General features: G+C 42.0%; 1 protein-coding gene across 1 annotated transcript in view; it reads right to left on the bottom strand.

The window, feature by feature from the left end:
* Positions 1–5,900: 5,900 nt before the first annotated feature.
* The window catches only part of VGLL3 (vestigial like family member 3), a 30,321-nt gene continuing 13,664 nt past the window's right edge, over positions 5,901–22,557 (bottom strand). The window contains exons 3-4 of the mRNA XM_063956306.1: positions 17,551–18,066; positions 5,901–9,619 (exon numbers count right to left, since the gene is read on the bottom strand). Of these exons, the coding sequence (XP_063812376.1) occupies positions 9,576–9,619; positions 17,551–18,066 (560 nt within the window). The 3' untranslated portion in view covers positions 5,901–9,575. The remainder of the gene's footprint in view (positions 9,620–17,550; positions 18,067–22,557) is intronic.

Below are 22,557 nucleotides of genomic sequence, written 5' to 3'. Positions count from 1 at the left end.
ATGGGCAAGAGGTTAAAGAGATTTTGCAGGAAATCCTCAGAAAACTGCAGTATTAAGAGGGTATCTCCAATATCAGCTGTGGTCCTTCCACATTTAATTGCAAAAGCAGTTCCCAAAAAGAAAATGTGTTTTAGAAGAGTAGGGGAGAGGGCCTCCGTATGGGTCCCCACCTCTCTTTCAGCGTATTAGTAGATTCTGGCTTTGTGCAAAGTGTGTGTGGGGGAGTGGGTGATGGCCCATGTGCACATCACACCCTGCACCCATTATAGTTGCACCAATGTCTTAGGGCTCTATGGGGATTATGAAATGTGCCAATTTGCCCTACTCCTAAGAGCTCAGCTAATCAGAGCTTGGCCCTTATAGCTAATGCCCTCTTTAGATATTATCTGCACATTTCCAGTGATATATTCAGAAAGATGGCTCCCTACAGGAATAAATCAGAAAAATATCATATATTAATTACCCCTCCTGCCATCCCACACCATCTCTCCTCCTGCTTCCATGCAGTGAATAGCTGTCAGCACTCCACCAATCAGTATGCTGGCAGCCATTCACTGCCTGGCTGCAGGTTGGAAGAGAGGGAGAAAATGTTGCTCCCCTGCTCTGATTGGGTGTTATTCACAATCGGGGTGGCCGAGCAGCATTTTCTACCTTCCTCCCAAGAAGCTCCAGAGGCACCAGACCCGGGGAACAGATGTCCCCAGGAAGCCTGCCCCTGCTTGAAGGCCCCTGCTCAGTGTGCCTGAACATTAAGATGGACCTGCCTGTCATGTCTTGTGGTCTGTGGCATCTCTACACCTATTTCTGCAAGATGTTCACCCAAAGCACTGCCTAAATATATGATGATCAAAGAGTTAAATCTGTGGGGGGGGGGGGGGTTCTTAGGAATATGGCAACAGTAATTTTTAATGTGAGTGACACATTGTAAAATAAAATGTGGGGGAGGAGGGGGGCTTGTTGTTCTGTTTCAAAATGAGACATAATGAAATAAAATGACATTTTAATGTTCAACTGCAATAAAGTCATTAGCATCACATTTAAGAATATCCCTGTATGTCATTAATGCTCTTGTCACTCTTCCCATATCCCATGGGTCATTTTCTTCTTATCTGTCAACAGATTATCACGCTGCACATCACACATTGTAGTTGACGGTGCTCATCTGGCAATTAATCTGTAGTTACTGGGCAAGGATCAAGCACAGCAGTTCAGCGCATGATTTCAAATACTTCGTTCCCCTTGTAATTTACTTAGAAATCAGGTTTGGAATGTGTGTCAGTGTACAACTTGATTAGTAAAGAGATTTCATTACAATAAATAAAGTGGTGTGATATATTAAGCATTTGGGGTTGATAAAAAAAGAGAAAAATAATGACAGTTCTAGACCATTAGGCAAAAGGACACTTCAGTACTAATATCTAACAACATTGTAGCCAGCAGGGGGGACGTATGCTTTCTGGTGGGGCCACTCTTAATTATTATTTAAAACTTGTGATATCTTGCGGGGATATTCAATTAGCCCCAAAGAGACATCGGGAGTAAAACCCCTGATGTTTCTTTGGGTGTTGCAGTCCGACTATTCGATTAGCTCATCCATTAAAAAGTGCATTTACACCCGTAAACACATAGGTTCAGTGAAACCTGTGTGTTTTCGGGTGAAATAGCCCCGTTCCTGGATGTAAATAGGGCTGTTATCAGGGATTTATCTTCGCCTGCCTGAGGCAGGTGAAACAAAATCCCAGATAAGATTCAGCATGCTCCGGCTTATCAGGGCTAATTAGCCCCCCCCAGCAATAATTTTACACCCGCAGTCGCTGCGGGTAATTGAATATCCCCCTTGGAGATGTCTTTAATTTGGGGTTATGACCAGGTGTATGTAATGCCCATATTTGGCCATCAGTGTGCACTAGTGGCTACTATCAGAGGGCATTACTCATGATTGTAAGCACACCAAAACAGCACACTAATGGGCAAAGCCATGTTGCACTGCAGGTGGGGCAGATGTAACATGTGCAGAGAGAGTTAGATTTGGGTGGGGGATGTTCAAACTGAAATCTAAATTGCAGTGTAGAAATTAAGCAGCCAGTATTTACCATACGCAAAAACAATATAACCCACCCGAATCTAAATCTCTCTGCACATGTTACATCTGCTCCACTTGCAGTGCAGCATGGTTTTGCCCAATTGCTTACTTTTTTGGTATGCCACCCAACCTGAATAATCCCTAAAGAGGGATATTGAACTACTATGACTGAAGATAGAGTTAATTATTGCTCTGCTTTGCAGGGTTTGGTACTGTACTTTTGGCCAGATCACAGTCCCATAGGAGACTGCTGTGCCAAGGGACCGCAGCAGAAATCTCCAATATCTGCTGCGGACCCTGATCAAACATTCAGGGATCCTAAAATAATGTGGAAAACTTCAGAAAACAATTTTTTTAGATGTTTTACCGCAAAATGAGTTTGATACATCTCACCCTTAATCTTTTCTATATTTTTTCAACTTTACATCATATTTTGCCAATAGGTCAGAGTAATGTAAAAAGTAATAATGAAAAAAACAAAGATTGTATATATATTTTTTCATTTAACCTAATATAATTTATTGATTTAACATCAATTGTAACTTTTTCGTGGAGCCTGAGTAACTTCCCATTACAGCATTCTTTTGTGTTTGTCTCCAGTTAAGCTGTAACTACGAGCAGTTTAGATATAGCTAACAGTAATATGTAATACTCTATTGGAAAGAATACAGATGGTGTGGTACAGGGGTGTATCATGTGACTGTCGGTCAGCTGACCGGCAGTCACATGAATACCACCCGTGGTACAGGTGTAAGCTGGCAGCAATTCCTAACTCATTCCATGCCCAGCAGAGAGGCAAGGGTTTCCCAGCCAGACACAGACAATGGGAGACAAAAACTTATGCAACAGCAATCTACATTTATTTCTAGCAACTCCAAATTACTGCTGGTATGGGTTACTGTTATAGATTAATAGGTTTGGTGCCAAAAACAATAAACATGATAAATAACATAAATTACAATAACAAAAGCTATTACCTGTTTGCTAATTACCTGATCCTATACTAAATTAGCAACAACATTTACACATTAGTATAATGTTCCAATAACCTAATACAGATGTCACATCACTTATAACCCTAGTTATGGTTAACACAATGGGGCTCTTAAAGTGTATTTACAACTAAAAGACATACTTCTTTACTAAACCCAGCCAAATCTCATCCTAACCCTCTGTTCCACACTCGATCTACCCCATCTGTGTCACCCCTGTCTGTCTGCCCCTCCCCTTTAGAATGTAGGCTCTCACGAGCAGGGCCCTCTTGCCTCATGTGATTATTCTTTTCTTACTTGAATAATCCTCAACTGCCCAAATCCTGCAGTTCTCGGCCACCTTGATACTTATCTCAGTGTCGTCTACTGATGTAGTTAGTCAACTGTAAGTCACTATTTTCCTGTTTTGCTTATGTGCACATGTACTCTGTAATTGTGCGCTGCGGAACCCTTGTGGCGCCATATAAATAAAGGATAATAATAATAATAATAATACATCTTCACATGTACAGTATACTTATATGTGCTTAGCGTGTTTCTAGCTAGTTAGAAAAGTGGTGAAAAGTGGTTTTCACACAATTTAATTGCAAGTGAAGTTAACATGCTAATTCTCCATGGAGCATGTGAAAAGTTGGGGGAAATCCCTACTCTAATGTAAAAATGTTGGGGTTAGGTTCACAACAACTAGGACACCCTCGCTAATGATTAATTAGCCATTTAGAATTTTTAAATGATCTTAATTTGCTGATATGTCATTTTCGGGGTAAAGATTTGCAAAATGCAGGAAAATGGGTTAATTACTGCGGGACAGGTAAACTATATGGGAGTACTGTATGAGTCCAGTGGGGGTTTTTATTGCAGTTGGGTCTCAGAGGTGTTTTTGAAGTTTTGAAGGTTTAAAATAACACAAATAAAATTACAGACATTTTTATGCACCCCTAATTTACCTAATTGAAGTAGACATTTATTTTGCATAAAACCACTTGCTTTCTATCATTTTTTCACTGTTTTAGACAAATGCATATAATAGCCATTTGACACAACTTAAGAACTCCAAACTTAAAACGTGAAAAACCAACAGAATTATCGGGTGAAACACTTAACACCCATTTTCTAATTGGACAGCACGATAAGTTAACACCCAATGACAGGTGATAAGCAAAATTAACGGTCGATATGCACGATAGGTTCGAACTCAGAAACTTATAATTGAATTCCCCCACAGTATACTAGATGCTAAACTGTTATAGATGGCATTGCCTATAGTGTAGAAGTGCTTTAATCATTTGCTTTCCGGAGCTTGCTGCCAACCTGAACCCTGTAGCCCTATAGAATTCTATTGGCTTGCAGTGCTGGTGGTCCACAGCGGATATCTCCAATATCTGCAGCAGGCCATTATAATACAAATGGGGAACCACATGGTATTTTGGTGTGTTCGGTATGGATGACCGGCGGACGGGATACCCCCCGCCAGAATGCTCGCAGTGGGGAGAGCGCTAAGAGTCCCCTTGTGGGCTCGCTGTGGTCGCCACATGATCTATTCCCACTCTAGCCCTGTTGTGCCGGGATTCTGGTTTGCGGCATTGTCAGCTTTCGGGATTCCGGCATTGGTATCCTGTCCACCACGATCCCGACAGCCGGTAAATTAAACGCATCCATTTTTGGTAATCCACAGAAAACAGCAGTTTTCTGAGATTTTACCACATTTGTTTGATTAATGCATCCCGACCTAGTTCTCAGACCTTACGGCTCTTTCCCACTCTCTCTAAAAAGTTTCTTGCTGGTAAAGGAACCCGTCATATGCTGGGTCACCTTGATGTGCCCCTTACCATCTCCCACTCTGTCCCACTTCCTCCCTGCTTCTTACCCTATTTCATGGAGAGACATCTGGATAAGGTCCGTCCAAATTTGCATTTGTGCATGCGCTATTTGCAAAAACTCGTCATTTGTACCCTTGAACAGTGATCAATCCAACTAAGAATCAGTCCCAATATGAGTGTCAGTCCTCTGTGTATGACTTTTGTATTGAACAAAGACCATCAATTATACCCCTTTCACCCCAGATGTATAACCCGGGGATATTACATGGGCAACCCGAGTCCAAGTTTGGTGTGAAATGGTCTACCTGGGTTGTGTTACCTGGGAGTACAACCCTGGTAGCTACCAGGGCTGAACCCGACACCAGCCCGGGTAGCCCACGGAGTGACTCGGATCAACCGACCTTGGTCATCCTAATAGCATACAGAGAGCTGGATCACCGGAGCTTGGAGATGATGGCATATCCAAGTGCTGGCAGAGGGCAGACCCAGCAATAACCCAGGTCCAGCTTGCGGTGTGAGAAAGGTTTCAAACCACTGTGACATGGCTTGAAACCATGATCAATAAACCATCTTGGACCCAGGTGTTTTGGTGTGAAAGTGGTATTCATTTACTTTTTCCAATGTAGTATTTTACAATTTGCTGGATTATGCGTTTCTGGCTAATAGATTACATACTGTACTGTACGTTTGTTTATTTATTTTTCTTTTCTGATATTATGGAAGAATTATGAAGCAGTGAAAAGAGTGGAGGTATGTCAGTGGAGAAGTTGCCCATGGCAACCAATCAACCGCTACGTATAATTTTATAGAATGCGCTTGATAAATGTTCCCTCAAAGCTGATTGGTTGGATCACTTCTCCACTCTTTTCACTGCTTCATACCATCTATCCCTTTGTGTATTACATTTATACATGCATTCACCAGGAGAACGCTCAATATTTTCTTTGATACTTATTTTGCTTTCAAGCAATTGACATTTGATACACAATACAACTTCAAATACAATTTGAAGTAAACATAGAGGCATACTTTATTTAATAAGAAAATATGATTATTATTATTTTTCATTAATAGCCGAGAAAATGTCTTGTACCATAATAACATGAACATTGGCTTATGCTTTGGAGGAAAATTGTAAACATCAGCTGACTTTTCTTTTAATACATTCTCAGGTGGGCACTTCTTTTCCCAACAATATGGATGTATAAATAAAGAAAATAAGTCACATTTTGGCCACCATCACTTTACAGCAATCATTAAAATAATTATCTTCATTATGCAAAAGTCTTTTATTTGCCAGTGCTTCTCTCAGACTCAGTTCTTGAAACAGAACATTATGATTTTACATAAAGTAAAAATAAGTCCTAAATCAGCTCCTGCTGCTACACTTACATTTACAAAAATATTTTGTTCATTTTACAAAAATAGAAACATAGGAAAGAAACCATTAGGGCTGTTTAACGAACATTGCTCAAAGGTGGAAATGTGCAATAAAACAAAGAGTTTACGTTCATTAAATGACAATTTGAGAATGGCAAATACAGGCGCATTAAATTTCTAATGACACTAAGGCATACTTGCCTACCCTTCTGGAAGCTGAGGGAGTCTCCCGATTTTTCTGGTAGTCCCCTGAAGCCCCGAAAGGGTAGGTGACTCTCCCGCATCCCACTGATTTCCGCCAGCTTCCTAGTGAGGTTGACCTTACGGGGATAAAATTAACATTCTTGGTGGGTCTGTGAAGGATGGGGCTAATCGCATCATTTAGCCCCACCCCCTACCAGCAGTCCCGCGAATCGCCAACATTTCCCTGTCTTGGGGGGCCGGGCCTAATGACATAACAGTTCGGCCCAGCCCCCCGAAGAAGCCTGCTGCGTCTCCTCTCCGAGCTTCTCCCGAAGAGGAGATTAAAAAGGGTATCCGTTCACATGGTCGACCATGTTATGGTCGATAGTCATTAGGTCGACCACTATTGGTCGACATTGACATGGTCGACATGGACACATGGTCGACACATGAAAATGGTCGACGCATGAAAGGTCAACACATGAAAAGGTCGACATGAGTTTTTTAACTTTTTTTTCTTTTGGGGAACTTTTCCATACTTTACGATCCACATGGACTACGATTGGAATGGTAAAGTGTGCCGAGCGAAGCGGTAGCGGAGCGAAGGCACCATGCGAGGGGACGCGGTGCACTAATTGGGGTTCCCAGTCACTTTACGAAAAAAACGACACCAAAAAAAGTTAAAAACACTCATGTCGACCTTTTCATATGTCGACCTTTCACGTGTCGACCATTTTCATGTGTCGACCATGTATCCATGTCGACCATGTCAATGTCGACCTAATGACTGTCGACCATAACATGGTCGACCATTCATACCGGAACCATTAAAAAGGTAGGCAACTATGCACCATGGTGGCAAACTGTTAGCTATGCACTTAACAAAGACCGTGCCCATAGCGTGCAATAGTTTCATTGAGTTCTCTCGCACTCTCTGGAGACTAGACCAGACGCCTGGGCTCCACCCATTTTACCATTTCAATATGCAGTCCTGGATATCAGTGGTAGATCCAAAGGTGAGTAATAAGGGAAATTGCCAACCACCTGGTATTTCTCTCCTGCCCACTACCGCTGGTTGCTATACAGTAGCACAGTGGCACATCAGGCATGGAGCGATCAAAGACTGCTGCAAGTGGCAGCAACTTCCCTGGTCCCTCCCCAGCCCAACATACAGCAGCATGTGTTGGGCTGGGCAGGCAGGCTGCTGCCATGGACCAGCAATCTCTGCTCTCTCCCTGCCTGATGTGACGCTGCACTACTATATAGTGGCCAGCAATAATGGGCAGGACAGATCTCCCCAACCAGACCTGCCCTTGCATCATATCTCTGCAAATTGCAGCACTGCACCGCAGGTGAGTCGCTTGATGCAATATGCAGGGCCACACACCCCTGCATCACTAAAGTCTACCTCCTGCCAGGGTTCTCTCACAGGGGATCAGCATGTATGGTATACACCTGGGCAGTGTCGGACTGAAGCATGAAGGGCCCACCGGGGAGTGCAGTGGGAGGGGCCCATGTTTAGGGGTGTGGTCAGTCTCCAGAGGGGGTGTGGCCAGCCGCTACATTGGATTGCCTAACCATTAGTGAATGCATGGGCTGGGCCCCTTGACAAATATATAAATACTGCTAGTGCGTGCATGATAATGTACCAGATAAATATTGGCAATGCACTGTAGAGAATACATCATAGTCCTAAGTATAAGGTGACGTGTATAATGTATAATTCAAGAACACAGTCTGGAACCTGATCATTAGAGGAGGAGGAGGGCCCCCAGGCAGTGGGGCCCACCGGTGGTTTCCCCTGTGGGCCAGTCCGACCCTGCTCCTGAGTTCCGTTTTCACAACATCCAAGGAGGTATAAAACCCAGCCCATGTGTAAGGAGAATACAAATCTACAGCTTTCCACAGGGAACATTCCCTAAATGTGTTTTTTACAACTGTCAATTAGCTTTTAAATTCTTATACCACAGAAAATAATTTTCTTTTTCTTTTTTGCCTGTGTGTGAATAATATGATGTTTTCTTGCACTTAAGTCACACTCATTAAGGAAAATCATCATCCAGCCACATTCATTTATAAAAATAAATGCACATTGAATTAAATGGGATGCATTTGTTCAAAAAATATCACCTGGATATATGTACCAGGGAGTGCATCAGGTATTGGAGATATCTGCTACGATCCCCCAATTTTGGGCGGGATGTAATGAAGTCCAAGATCGGTGGCCATGCGGATGCCGGCCGAACTCAGATGTTTTTTAAAGGGGCAATCATGGTTTAGCCTTGTACATGATTGCCCCTTTAAAAAAAACATTCAAGTTCGGCCGCCAAACTCTGACTTTATTGCATCCTGTCCCTTGACTGCAAATGCAGCCCCCATAGGTTTCTATGGGAGCTGCTAAAATTTCAAAATCTAGGCGTAGAATTCGTAGGATCCCTACACAGCAATGTGCAGTATGATGACCGTGCAGTAGCGCAGCCGGGTTCCAAACCAGGAAATAAAGTGATCGTTGTCCCTGCATGTGTTTTATGATACATCCTGACAATTTTTAATTTCTTATTGCTGCGATAAACGGAGAAAAGAAATGACAATTATCAGGACTAATTAAAGATAATTTAAATATATGCCCCTTAATGTCTAACCTGCAGTAGACAGATAAAGGTTATGACTGCTTGGGTTATTGCATATTTGCACTTTTGAGCAATATTAGCAAATGCACCTCACCGTCACATCATGCACGGAGAGAATTGATAGGCGGTGCTTTCGTAGAAAATGGCTACTAAAAACAAAGGTTACTCATTAGGCTCAGAAGGTAATATCACATTATATAAAGACTTCCTGTGAAAAATACTTTTTTTGTACATAACCAAGAATAACCACGTAAGTCCTGTTTTTGTTTCAAAAACAGTTAATTTTTAGATACGTTTTCTCGAAGGCGACAAGACTCTTCTTTGCCTGTAAGCCTTTACATTGTAATTGATTACCGGCCCCCCCACTTGTGTAACATAACCACTTTGAAAGTTTTCCATGTCGGTGAATACAAGCCACAAGTAGACAATTGGAACGACTTGATCAGGTAACTATTTTCTGTCCATATATTTGGTTGGGTTATCTTTGTTAAAACCAAGAAGTCTCCTTGCATTTTTCCTGATGTTGGATACCTAGAAAATAAAAACAGCGTTTTAATAGAAATGTAGTCAATGGTAACACCTAATTCATCATATTGTGGTAGAAATGTTAAATATTCCCATTGTATTTTAGAAGGCTCATCATTTTGCTTCCAAACTAGTAATAAAGGAATAGCCGGTAATTAATTTTCAACTTGTAATTAACCTAATATTGTACAAGTAAAGCCGCTTTCACATCGCTATAGCGGGTCGCACCCAGGACTTCTACACGTGTCCTTCCTGGGTGTGACCCGCTTGAGACCACTTTCAGACTGGCAGTCCCAACACGGCATAGTGCCACGTTGATGACTTCACCGCGTCACGAGTGGAGGCAGCATTTGGAGATCAGATGATCTCCAAGCGCCTCCTGCTCCTATAGTGTGAATGGGTAACGGATTTCATTGATCCGGCAACCCGTTCACACCACACAACAACCCCACCTCTGTTTAACACTGCTTTAAACATGCGTTGAAATGCTGGGTTGCTCAACCCGGGATATTTCTCCTGGCCCCTTGGCAGTGTGAAAGGGGTATAATTATCCTAATATTGTACAAGTTTCAAACAAGAGGATCAAATTAAATAGATGGTTTAAAATGAGTGATAGATCTAGAGAATACTGTATTCTCCCAGCTGTTGTGATGGGGTCTTAAACAATAAACGAGTTCAAGAAGTTATTGGGCACACGTGTCTATTTATAAGTCTTAAATCTGGGGTAGCCAAGCCAACCGTGGTCCTCGAGACCTAGACCGGGTTGGCTGCCCTGGCTTAGATCTAAAGTATAAACCAAAAACTAAGCACGAATAGGAAGACAAAAGCAATCACTGGGGCATGGGGTTTCTATTAAGCAAAAAATAAATAAGTGTAGACTTTTTGAAAAACAATGGCATTAAATATTCATCTCATTCCACATTTGGCTGCAAAATTGTCCATGAAATCTAGGTTTAAGTATTCTCAGTCCTACCATCCGTAAATAAGTATGAGCTGTCATCCTTCCTACCCCAACCATCAACTGACTGTCATCATCCCAAGCATAGGCAAAGACTATCTAACCTGCTAAATATGGATGACAAATATAATTTAAATGGCAATGTAACAAAGAAACCTGAAGATTGTATCATAGGAACCTCTCTGTGAAGTCTCAGTTGCCGCTATGAAAAAATAAATGTGAACATATTTTCATTACTATAGTCACTCAACTCTAATTAGATGTCAACCCTTTTTTTTTTTAAAGAGCCATTAAACCAAGACAGCAAGGGGGAGATTTATCAAAACTCAGAAAGAGATAAAGTGGAGAGAGATACAGATGGGTCCACGTTCATCTTGACCTTTAATAGGATTAATTGAGACTGGCCAATCGGACTTAATCCCCTGCTGTAATGACTTAATCCCCTGCTGTATTGTTCTCTGTATTGTATTGCAGCTGAGAACAATAGATGAAAGGCTTATGCTAATAAATCATGTTGTGCCTAGGCGCAGAAAACTAGCCAAGATAACCGTGAACCCATCTGTACATTACTAACCAATAAGCTTCTAACTGCCATGTTACAGGCTGTGTTTGAAAAAATGACAGGAACAGATATGTTTGTACACTATCTCTCTCCCATGTTATCTCTCTCCAAGCTTTGATAAATCTCCCCCTTAGTTTGATATATAGTGCTAATAACATTCTGAAATACATATGTAAAATTTACTAAAAGCTACTACTGTTGGGGCCATTAATGAACTCAAAAAACATGGAGGTGTAACGCATTGTTTTCCGACGAGTACTCCAATTTGAGTTCCAGGCTCATTCTCATTCTGTAGTTTGATATTTTGGGTATTTGCCAGCTTTGTGCTACATTTTGTAAGCTTAAGGTCCATCATTAGGTTCATTATGCACCAACTGAAAAGATGACATTGGGCCTAATTCAGACCTGATCGCAGCAGCAAATTTGTTAGCTAATGAGCAAAACCATGTGCACTGCAGGGGGGGCAGATATAACATGTGGGTGGCATGTGTTCAAACTGAATCTAAATTGCAGTGTAAAAATAAAGCAGCCAGTATTTACCCTGCACAGAAACAAAATATCACACCCAAATCTAACTCTCTCTGCACGTTATATCTGCCCCACCCGCAGTGCACATGGTTTTAGCCATTAGAGAACAATTGTGCTGATGCGATCAGGTCTGAATTAGGTGCCTAGTGTCTACAATTACTCTGAATCAACCTGCTTTAATTTATTAAAACTATTATTTTTGTTCCTAGACTATCATGAAGCTTCTGTAATTGACTATGGCCCTCATTCCGAGTTGATCGCTCGCTGCTGTTTTTTTCAGCATAGCGATCAGGCTATAAACCGGCTGTTCTGCGCACGCATATGGGCCGCAGGGCGCACGCGCCAAGTACTTTCACACAAAACTAAGCAATTTTACACAGGGGCGAGCGACACTTTTCAGTCGCTCTGCTGATCGGTGTGTGATTGACAGGAAGTGGGTGTTTCTGGGCGGAAACTGACCGTTTTCCGGGAGTGTGCTAAAAAACGCAGGCGTGTCAGGCTAAAACGCAGGAGTGGCTGGGGAAACGGGGGAGTGGCTGGCCGAATGCAGATCGTGTTTGTGACGTCAAATCAGGAACCAAACAGTCTGCAGTGATCGCAATCTAGGAGTAGGTCTGGAGCTACTCAGAAACTGCAGGAAAAGATTTTCGAGCAATTCTGCTAATCTTTCGTTCGCACCTCTGCTAAGCTAAGATACACTCCTAGAGGGCGGCGGCCTAGCGTGTGCAATGCTGCTAAAAGCAGCTAGCGGGTTATCAACTCGGAATGAGGGCCTATGTTTCTTGTGTCCCATTTACACATTGTAATGTTTTATGTATGTATACAATTGTGTATAAATGTTTCAAGATGGAAGGTAACGGCCAACACCCAGGAACTGCCACATAAAAGCACATGCACATATAGAAATGGCACTATGGCCAGCCTGCAAATGTGGCTTTAAAGGTACAGGCTTCACCCCTTGAAGTGCATTACAATATCTCAACCCACAAAATCAAATTTGTACACTTGGGCACAGAATCATGTGCAATATGGCAGCTATTCCAAAGTCACCATGGGGTATGCAAATTCCATTCCATTTCCATCAAACACCGTGAAGAAACATTTGCTGGTTATGAAGGTGACTCCTTCTTGATGAATTAACTCATGATCCCGTTCCCATCTAATGTGAATTAGTAGAGAGAGTGTTTATGTTGGTATAAAGCGGCATAACTTTGTGTGTACAATCGGTGTCATCACTGTGGATTCAAGGCCAGGAGGAAGCACCATCACAGTACCATTGGCACCGCCATTTAGCTTGCACTGTGCCTTTCTAGGCAGGCTGGAGATCCATATATGAGAGCTGCCGGCATGTCCTTAGTTTCTTGGCCCCAGCCAGGCTTGGACTGGCCCACAGGGGTACAGGGGAAACCGCCGGTGGGCCCCACTGCCTGGGGCCCCACCTCCTGCTTTAAAGGATCAGGTTCCAGACTGTGCACTTGAATTATACATTATACATATGTTACCTTATACCGGACTATGGTGTATTTTCTACAGTGCATTGCTGTTATTAATCTGTTCTTAATCTGGTACTTTATCATAGATGTAGCAGCTGAATTTACTGTGTATATTTATGAAGGAGGTCCAGACATTGCACTCTCTAATGGTTAGTCAAACCAATGTGGTGGCAGGCCACACCCCCTGTGCAGACTGGTCATGCCCCTAAACATGGCCCCTACCACTGCATTAGCCCAGTGGGCCCTACATGCCCCAGTCCAACACTGGTCCCAGCACCCTCTTTGAGACATCCATGTGCCATTTACTCTACATATCCACAATTTTCCACATTCATTAGAGGCCCTTTGAGTATCTAAAACTTCAAAACGGATTTGTCTAAATGGCTGTCTGAAGAACATTCCACCCATGTACGTTATGTAGCCTTTTACATCTTTAATCCCATCCTGTTAAAGTGTGTGTGTTTCATTGTTTTTTTTTTTATTTCTTTTAATCAACATCTAAATAATTTTAATAATTACACGTTATATTTTATGGTAAGGGCAAGAGGAAACCGACATTTGTGCATTTAAATTTTCTTTAGTTTTGCATAGAAATTAATAAAGTTGGGTTAATTTGAACATACTTGGCCTCCACACCCATTTGAAGAAACTTTTCTAACTTTTAATTTGACCTACTGTAGGAGAACGTAGGAGCACCTTGGTTCTGAAACTTCACTTAAAAAAAAAAAAGCTCACCCTTTGAAATGCAGGGGCCCCCAGATCACCAAGAGGACTGATATACAGTAGATGTTGTTTTATGAATATTCTATCAAGGGTCCATTGTCCTCTAAGTGACAGCACAAATGTCTCCTCTGCCACTTTTTTTTAAAATAAAATTGCCCTGATTATTCTTTATGCAAGTTTAATTCCCAATAGTTATTCAGTTGTCTTGTAAAATATGTGGGAAAAAGTTTTATTTGATTGTTTAGAAATGTATATACTGAGTGACATCGATTCTGTCTCACTGGCACCGGCATCTGTTAACCGGTTTGTTAAACTGATATAGCCGTGTATAAATTCTGGCTTAATAATATGGGTTTTCCTGTTGAGAGACATCTTGCAGAGCACGTAATTATTATAGAATGTGGGTTTCACGAGGTGCTAAATCTTAAATACAGGGCTCAGCAAATCTCCTCATTAAGTGGGTAACCTGACTACACCACAATACTGTGGAGATTTATTTCTGTTAACTTTGCTTATTTTGGAAGCCGTTTCCATGTTTTTACACTATGCCATGAGTATAATGTTCTCAACTTTTCGATGGTTTGCTATACATGGGCGGGGATTGTAAGGAAAATGTACCAAGAGATAAATTCAGTATTTTTGCAATGTGAATTGAGTAAAATAAAAACACACACACACACACACACACACACACTGTTACTTAGACATGGTCAATTTAGTGGTGAGCGGGGCTGCAATTACATGTTATGCAAACTTATTATTGCATTGGAATAGGCATACTGTAGGTGTGAAATTTCAGCAATATATTCTTCGGTTTTTGATTTAGCGACAGAATGCCCTTTTTCACGCCGTATTATTATAAATTCTGCTCAAGTTTGCAGAATTTACAGTTTATGAATAGCCCTAGGGCAATGAAGGACAATGCATTGTGTTGTATGGCATAGTCAGGGCTAGGATCAGGAACGTTTGAGGCCATATTCTGCAAGTTATGAAAATGTTGCTCATCTCTAGATCATTGCTTATTTATGTGTGCACGTGCACCTCTTCTCCACCGAACACACTTCAAGATGCATGCCGAATTAATGGGCTTTGCATGGTTGTTCAAGACACAAGGCAGTGTGTAAACAGCAAGAATGATATAATAAGTTCATCCTACTAACACTTGAGCATCATCCCTTCATTCATTGAAAAGATTTATCAAAACTTTTAAAGAGGACAAGCGGTGTTGCACATAGCAACCAATCAGATTCAAGTTAGCTTTTATAGAATGTACTAGGTAAATGATAGAAAAAAATCTGTTTGGTTGCTATGGGCAACCAATGCACTGTTCAGATTTTGTCCTAAAATGCTGCACAGTTAAGCCCCCATATATAGCTTCAATTCATCATGGACAGGATACTTTGGGACTGACACTATTATTTGTCACTTATATTTGTTTGAAGGTTTTTATTTCATTAGTGGACGTGACCCTTGAGATGTGCAAGTTGCATCCTATTGTAAGCATCAGAAGCTCAGAATGGATGGAGAATCAAGTCCTTTTTCACCTCTGTAAATGGGCTCTCTGCATCCCTTAATAAATATGAAATCATTATTTCTAGAAAAATGAAATTGGAGTCTGATATTAAATACAAAATAGGCTCATGCACCTGTTACACATTTAGAAATGAACATTCTTTCTCTGCCCATCTACATCGACCATTCACAACTTTACACCCATGCCCCCCTTTAGAGCGTGCAGAATTCTTTCTTTTTTGGGGGGAGAGGAGGGGGGGGCATAGTCACTGATTTGACCACGCCCCCAGTACTCAAGCCCTGTTCTGCTCTCATTGGACCTGCCCTTCACCACTTGTGCATATTAAAGCAAGTGATGTCACCAAATGGCATTTTCCTCCTTTTTAGTAAGCCAATGACCTTCAACTGGGCTTGTATAATAACATGGAGCCACGAGCTATGTATATTGTGCTGTAATGTGTACACTAGTCACCAGTCAAGTGTTGGTTAAAGCAGTCTATTGGAACCAGACTAATGAAAGTGAGCTGATGAATGGTTGCTATGGGTTACAGCACATCATTGCTTAATTTTTTTTGCACCATTTATTAAAGTAGCCCTTTGCCTCCACATTCTGGTGGATGTCTTCTCCACTCCTCCTGGATGACACAGGAATTATGAGGCAGATGTATTAACCTGGAGAAGAGATAAATAAGTGATAAAGGGGTGGCACTCGATCTCCCGGCTGTTGGGATCCCGGCGCTCAGCATACCGGCACCGGGATACCGACCGCCGGGATGCCGACAACTATTTTCCCTTTCGGGGTGTCCACGACACTCCTAGAGGGAGAATAAATAGCGTGGTGCGCATAGCTCACCCCGCTGCCGGCATTCCGGCACCGGGATCTCGAGCGCCTGTGAATCGTAGTACACTAGTGATAAAGCAGTGATAATGCAACAGCCAATCATAACGGATTTGAAAAATGGCAGTTAGGAACTGACTGGCTGGTGCGTTATCACCTCGCGCTTATCGATGCTTTATCACTTCTTTATCCCTTCTCCAGGCTTAATACATCTGCCCCATATGTCTAGGTTGGGTGGTCTTCTATTTGTCGGCGGCCGGGCTCCCGACGACCAGCATACCGGCGCCGGAATCCCGACATCTTTTCTCCCTCTTGGGGGTCCACGACCCCCCTGGAGGGAGAATAGATAGTGTGGCGGGGGTCTATGTACTAAGCCTTGTAGAGAGATAAAGTGGATGGATATAAACTAACCATGGCGCCAATCAGCTCTTAACTGTCACAGCCATGGAACATGGAAGTTAGGAGCTGATTGGATGGTACATTATCTCCGTCCATGTTAACTCTCTCCAAGGCTTAGTACATAGAGCAGTTACATATTACAGTAAAACATTCTATTACAGCATTTTATGGCTGCTTAGGCTAGCATTCCCATACACACAGCACGTGTAATCTCACATGTGGTTTATAAAGAACATAACTTTATTGAACTAGTTCCATTTCATGAAATCCCTGCTGTTTTGTTTCTTTGCAATAATATAAGCAATAAAGAAACTGCTAATTTAAAGCCATATAACAATGGAAAACTACACTATGACTGTTCTTTATCTACTCTTGCTTGCCCTTTTCCAATATGGATATATTCCTAGTGCGCCAGCTATATATAGCCCATTAGCGATAAATCAGGGGGCTTTGCTGAGATGGTCCCACCTGTTTTCGTACCCGTATAGTGGAGTAAATGGCTTTTCATGTTCCACCAAAGTAATCTGGTTTCGATCATATAATCGGATGTAAACTTAAATATGGACCACACGCAAGAAAATAAATAGGAACAAGATGAAGAAAACAGATTAATAAGTCATTAATATTTAATATAAAACCGGTCTATGTTTTTCAATTATTCTTGGAATGCTTTGGTCAGAAGCCAACAGAAGATTGATTGAATACAATTCTGGGGTGAAAATTGTGTAAAGCATTTTGTTTTGTTTTTTGGTTTGTTTTTTTAGAAAAATACAAAATCATATTGTCCTTTCAGGTTTATGAAGCGGGACTCAGTTCCAGACTCTGGTGAGTTAGTGTCCTGTACACACCTCCGGCTCACACTGCTTCCTGTCCTACAGTGATACACACTTTGATACATGACTATTTATGCAGAAAAGCCGTTACCTGTCTCAAAGCCAAAACTTGGTACAATGTCCACAGTCCCGTGGAAAGCACCGGCCCAGGGTGCCGTAGCCATTGTGGGTGTAGTGGCTTCTGTTTTAATGACATCACACTGCGGTGCAGGAATCCTGGCTGTGCGGACGGAGGGCATTAGGAGGGGCCCGTATCGTGGATCTAGGTGGGAGCTGGGGTGACGACGATGATGGTGATGATGCATGTGTGGGTGGGCATGGTGGTGATGATACATGTAAACGTCATGCATGTGAGCATATGGCGAATTTGCAGATGAAGCCAAGGGATAGTGCCAGGGTTCTGACGCCACCGGAGGAGGATGAGAGGGGGTCTGGTGCACATTATCTCCAGGCCAGCTGCTATGGTCTGTAGTTGAGAAAGTGCCAGGGGTTGTTGCTGGAAAGTCTTGATGGACTCCACTCAGGCAAGTTGGAGTAGGTGACTGATATGAGTTCGTCCACAGTGATGGGGGTAAACTAGTCCTTTGGCATGATACTGATGAACTCTCTAAAAATTAAAACAAACATACATTAATATTTACTGTTTAGGGGAACGTATTTAATGAAAATGATCAGAGTTGCCATATAAAAGGTAATTTTCTGCTCCTTAACTTTGATAAATAACATACAGATATTAATTGCATTATGGGGTTCTTTTCTCCTGGGCCAATAGATTGTAGCTGTCCAGCTCTTGTGGAGGTACATTAGCCAGCATGCACTTCCAGTGCAGCATACCCAGACACAGGCGGAGATTTATCACAGCTTGGAGAGAGAGGGATAAAGTACCAGCCAATCAGCTCTGTGCTGTCATTTTCCAAACTACAGCCTGTAATCTGACAGTTAAAAGCTGGTTGGTTAGTAGTATGTTATCTCTATCCACTTTATCTCTCTGCAGGCTTTAAATCTCCCCCACATTCGCCACAAATAATAGTGATAAGAGCCATTCATTTTTTTATGGGGAAATTTTGTCAATTTCATTAAAAAACCACTGTAGGTCTCAATAGGCCTCACAGCTGGCACTGACCAGTTCAGGCTTAAGGTGCCCATACACCTAAAGATTTATCTTCCAATCTGGCTGGCTGGAATGAAAATCTGGTAATGGACGGGAGCAAATAACATGGATGGGAGCCAATGACAGTTGACCATTTCAAATGGTCAACTGTCATTTGCTCCCATCCATTACCAGATTTTGGTTCCAAACAGCCAGATTGGAAGATAAATCTTTATTTGTGTGGGCGCCTTTAGGGCAGCAATGGCTGTATAGAAACTACAAGTCCTTGGGAATCCCTGCTGCTCGTAGAACCACCACAGCTCACTAGATACATGTATATGCAACATGTCATTGTGCCATAAGCGTGACATAAAGCAAGCAACTTTCAAGAAATGATAAGACGGAAGACATACTGGGGGAGATGTATCAAGCCTTGAAGACAGATAAACTGCAGACCAAGTACCAATGTAAGCTCTCACGAGTAGGGTCCTCTTCCCTCATGTGCTTATCCTTTTCTTACTTTAATAATCCTCAACTGCACCATATCCTGCAGTTTTCGGCCACCCTGATACTTATCTCAGTGTCATCTGCTGATGTAGTTATGCTTAGTTACCCTGTACTTGTCCTATATTGTCTTCAACTGTAAGTCAATGTTGTCCTGTTTTAATTATGTGCATATGTACTCTGTAATTGGGCGCTGCAGAACCCTTGTGGCGCCATATAAATAAAGGATAATAATAATAACCAATCAGCTTCTGCACATTCTTGAAACACAGCCTGTAACATGACAATTGAGAGCTGATTGGTTTGTACTTTATTTCTCTCCACTTGATCTCTATCCAAGGCTTGATAGTTCACAAATTATCTTCCTTGCAACCCTATACATGTAAACCCTATACAACATAATTATGCAAACTGAAAAACAAGACACATGCTTTAACACACATATGGCCCTGGCTGTGACTAGCTTGTTCTAATTAAATCAGTGAATTCATGAGATAGTAAAAATGCCTTTTATAGTCATGACAGAAAATGGGAAGTAACATATTCAAGAACGGATATATTCGTCTACAGAATAATAGCTCGCTAGAGCATTTTCCCTTGTTCGGGCTAAGCTCTCTCATTTTTCTAATTATAAGTAAAATGTCAGCTATTTTAGGAAGGAACATCCCATGGGAACAGTATCCGATGCCTGCTTTAGATTTTACTGTGTATGTCTAACAGGAAGGGTATTAAAAATCACAAAGTTACGTGTTATTGTCTATGTTTTAGGACCATCTATTTTTTAAAGGACACGTTCGGTGCTAATCTAAAGGTCAAAAATGTCAAAAAGTTTGTGTCAAACAGTCCAATTTTATATAATAAAAAAAGATATACAGTATTCGGTATATGTGGGGGAGGTTGGGACATAACATAAATATAACAGGTATGTATATACACATTTGGGGCCTTATTCAGGTTTGTTAGAAAACCCAAAAAGCCCACTAATAGGCAAAACCATGTTGCACTGCAGGTGGGGCAGATGTAACATGTGCAGAGAGAGTTAGATTTGGGTGGGGTGTGTTCAAACTGAAATCTAAATTGCAGCGTAAAAATAAAACAGCCAGTATTTACCCTGCACAGAAACAATACAACCCACCCAGATCTAAATCTCTCTGCACATGAAGCATCTGCCCCACCTGCAGTGCACATGGTTTTGCCCATTAGTGTGCATTTTTGGTTTGTTAACAATTCTGAATAACCGCCTTTAGACCAGTTATATTTCAGAGTTATTGAGGGAATGGATGAGTCTTAAGGTCGGTCAGGACGAGGTGTTGGATCGTGCTACACTAACTCTGCCCATTTTTATTACTTTTTAGCATGGCAGTGTACCACTGAGATATTAATTGCCCCATTTGTTTAAAATAGTATGCAATAAAAATAAAGACATTTGTAATAACAAGTAATAAAACTAATGTGGATAAGTACATGCAATTGCTAATTTAAAATGAAAACATTACATAGAAAGAATTCACAATACTTTCTGTTGTATTTATATATAAAACCTTATTCCAACCCAATTTCACAGCTTTAATAATGCTGCTGTTCCGCACTGTAACATTTGTCAGTTTAGAGAAAGTTTAATGAGAGAAAGTAAATATCTAGTTGCCATGGATTACAAAATAATATTAGTTTATCCTTTATACTAATTAGTTTCATTCTCAAGCGTGAAAAAGATCAGGTTCCTGAACAGAACAATCAAAGTTATTGTCCACACTCAGATTAGTTCATTCTCTTCTGCGAGCCTTCCTAAATTTTAGTAAATACATTGTCTTCCTAATGTAGTTCTGTGCTTTTTGTCTACGCCAGTGGCTCCCAAATGCGGTCATCAAGGCACCCTAACAGTGCCGGTTTTAAAGATATCCATGACTCAGCACAAATGGTTAAATCAAATTGACTGATGTACTAATTAAGGGCCTAATTCAGATCTGATCGCAGCAGCAAATTTGTTAGCAGTTGGGCAAAACCATGTGCACTGCAGGGGGGGGGGGGGGGGGGGGGGGGCAGATGTAACATGTGCAGAGAGAGTTAGATTTGGGTGGGGTGTGTTCAAACTGAAATCTAAATTGCAGTGTAAAAGTAAAGCAGCCAGTATTTATTTACCCTGCACAGAAACAAAATAACCCACCCAAATCTAACTCTCTCTGCACATGTTATATCTGCCCGCCCTGCAGTGCACATGGTTTTGCCCAACTGCTAACAGATTTGCTGCTGCAATCAACTCTGAATTACCCCATAAGTCACCTGTGGCCAAGCATGGATATACTTAAAACCTGGACCGTTGGGGTGCCTTGAGGACTGAGTTTGGGAACACAGTGAAAATGCTGACATTACTATTAGGGTCAAGCTCAGGTTTGGGGGTTAGTATTAGGGGTTAGGGACAAAGGGATGTAGCTGGTATCCCGACATTCTTAATACCGGTGGTCAGAACACCAGTGCCGAAATCCCGACACAGCTGCAAATCCCGACAGCCAGAATCCCAACAGCCAGAATCCAGAACGTAAGTATGCCGGGGTAGGTTATGGTTGGGCTGTGAGGAAGGGGGTTAGGGTTAGGCACTAAGGGGAGGGTTAGGGTTAGGCTGCATGAAGGGAGGGTTAGGTTGTAGGTTCGGGGGGTTAGGATGGAAGAGGGTAAGGGTTATTGTTAGATTACTTTCCAAAAAGTGTCAGGATTCTGACTGCTGGGATGCTGCTATCGGTATTCTGACCATCGGCATCCTGACTGTCAGGATCCTATACACAACCCCTTACAAATGCACTGTCAGCATTATTTTCATGTCGACATTACAGCAGTGTCGACATGCCTAAGTGTCGACGAGGTGATTGTTGACATGCTGAATGTGTCGACATTTTGTCATGTCGACATTATGCATGTCAATATGAACAATATTGACATAATATGCCAAACCAAGGCATAGATGTTTAATTGAATACCCTGTGGATAAAAACCAAAGATACTTTTTGTGGGATACGGTCACTAGGTCGACACCACTTAGGTCGACAGTCATTAGGTCAACCACTATTGGTTGACATGCATTAGGTCGATGCGGTCACTAGGTCACACGGTCATTAGGTCAACATGTACTAGGTCGACAGTTCAAAAGGTCGACATGAGTTTTTCACATTTTTTTTTACTTTTCATACTTTACTATCCACGTGGACTACAATTGGGAACGGTAACCTGTGCTGAGTGCAGCCAGAGCCGGATTACGATGGGAGCTCTGGGGGTAAGTACCCCCTGGGCCCCACGCTGTGAGAGGGACCCCCGCCACCAGCCGCAGATTGGATATCTATTACCGATCCGATCTGCGACGCTGCTCACCCCACTGATGGCCGTCAAGCAGCCGGCAGTGCTGCAGACTATTAGTGAGCGAACGACGGTTCCGCTGTTCTATGATACGTTATTCTGCAGCCTGCGGCTCCGTGACTGGATGGGAAGGAGGAGGGGTCCTGCACATGCACAGCC

This window comes from Pseudophryne corroboree, chromosome 2 (assembly GCF_028390025.1).
Source record: "Pseudophryne corroboree isolate aPseCor3 chromosome 2, aPseCor3.hap2, whole genome shotgun sequence".
In the NCBI taxonomy this organism is placed as follows: domain Eukaryota; kingdom Metazoa; phylum Chordata; class Amphibia; order Anura; family Myobatrachidae; genus Pseudophryne; species Pseudophryne corroboree.
This window is presented reverse-complemented; position numbering and strand designations above follow the sequence as displayed.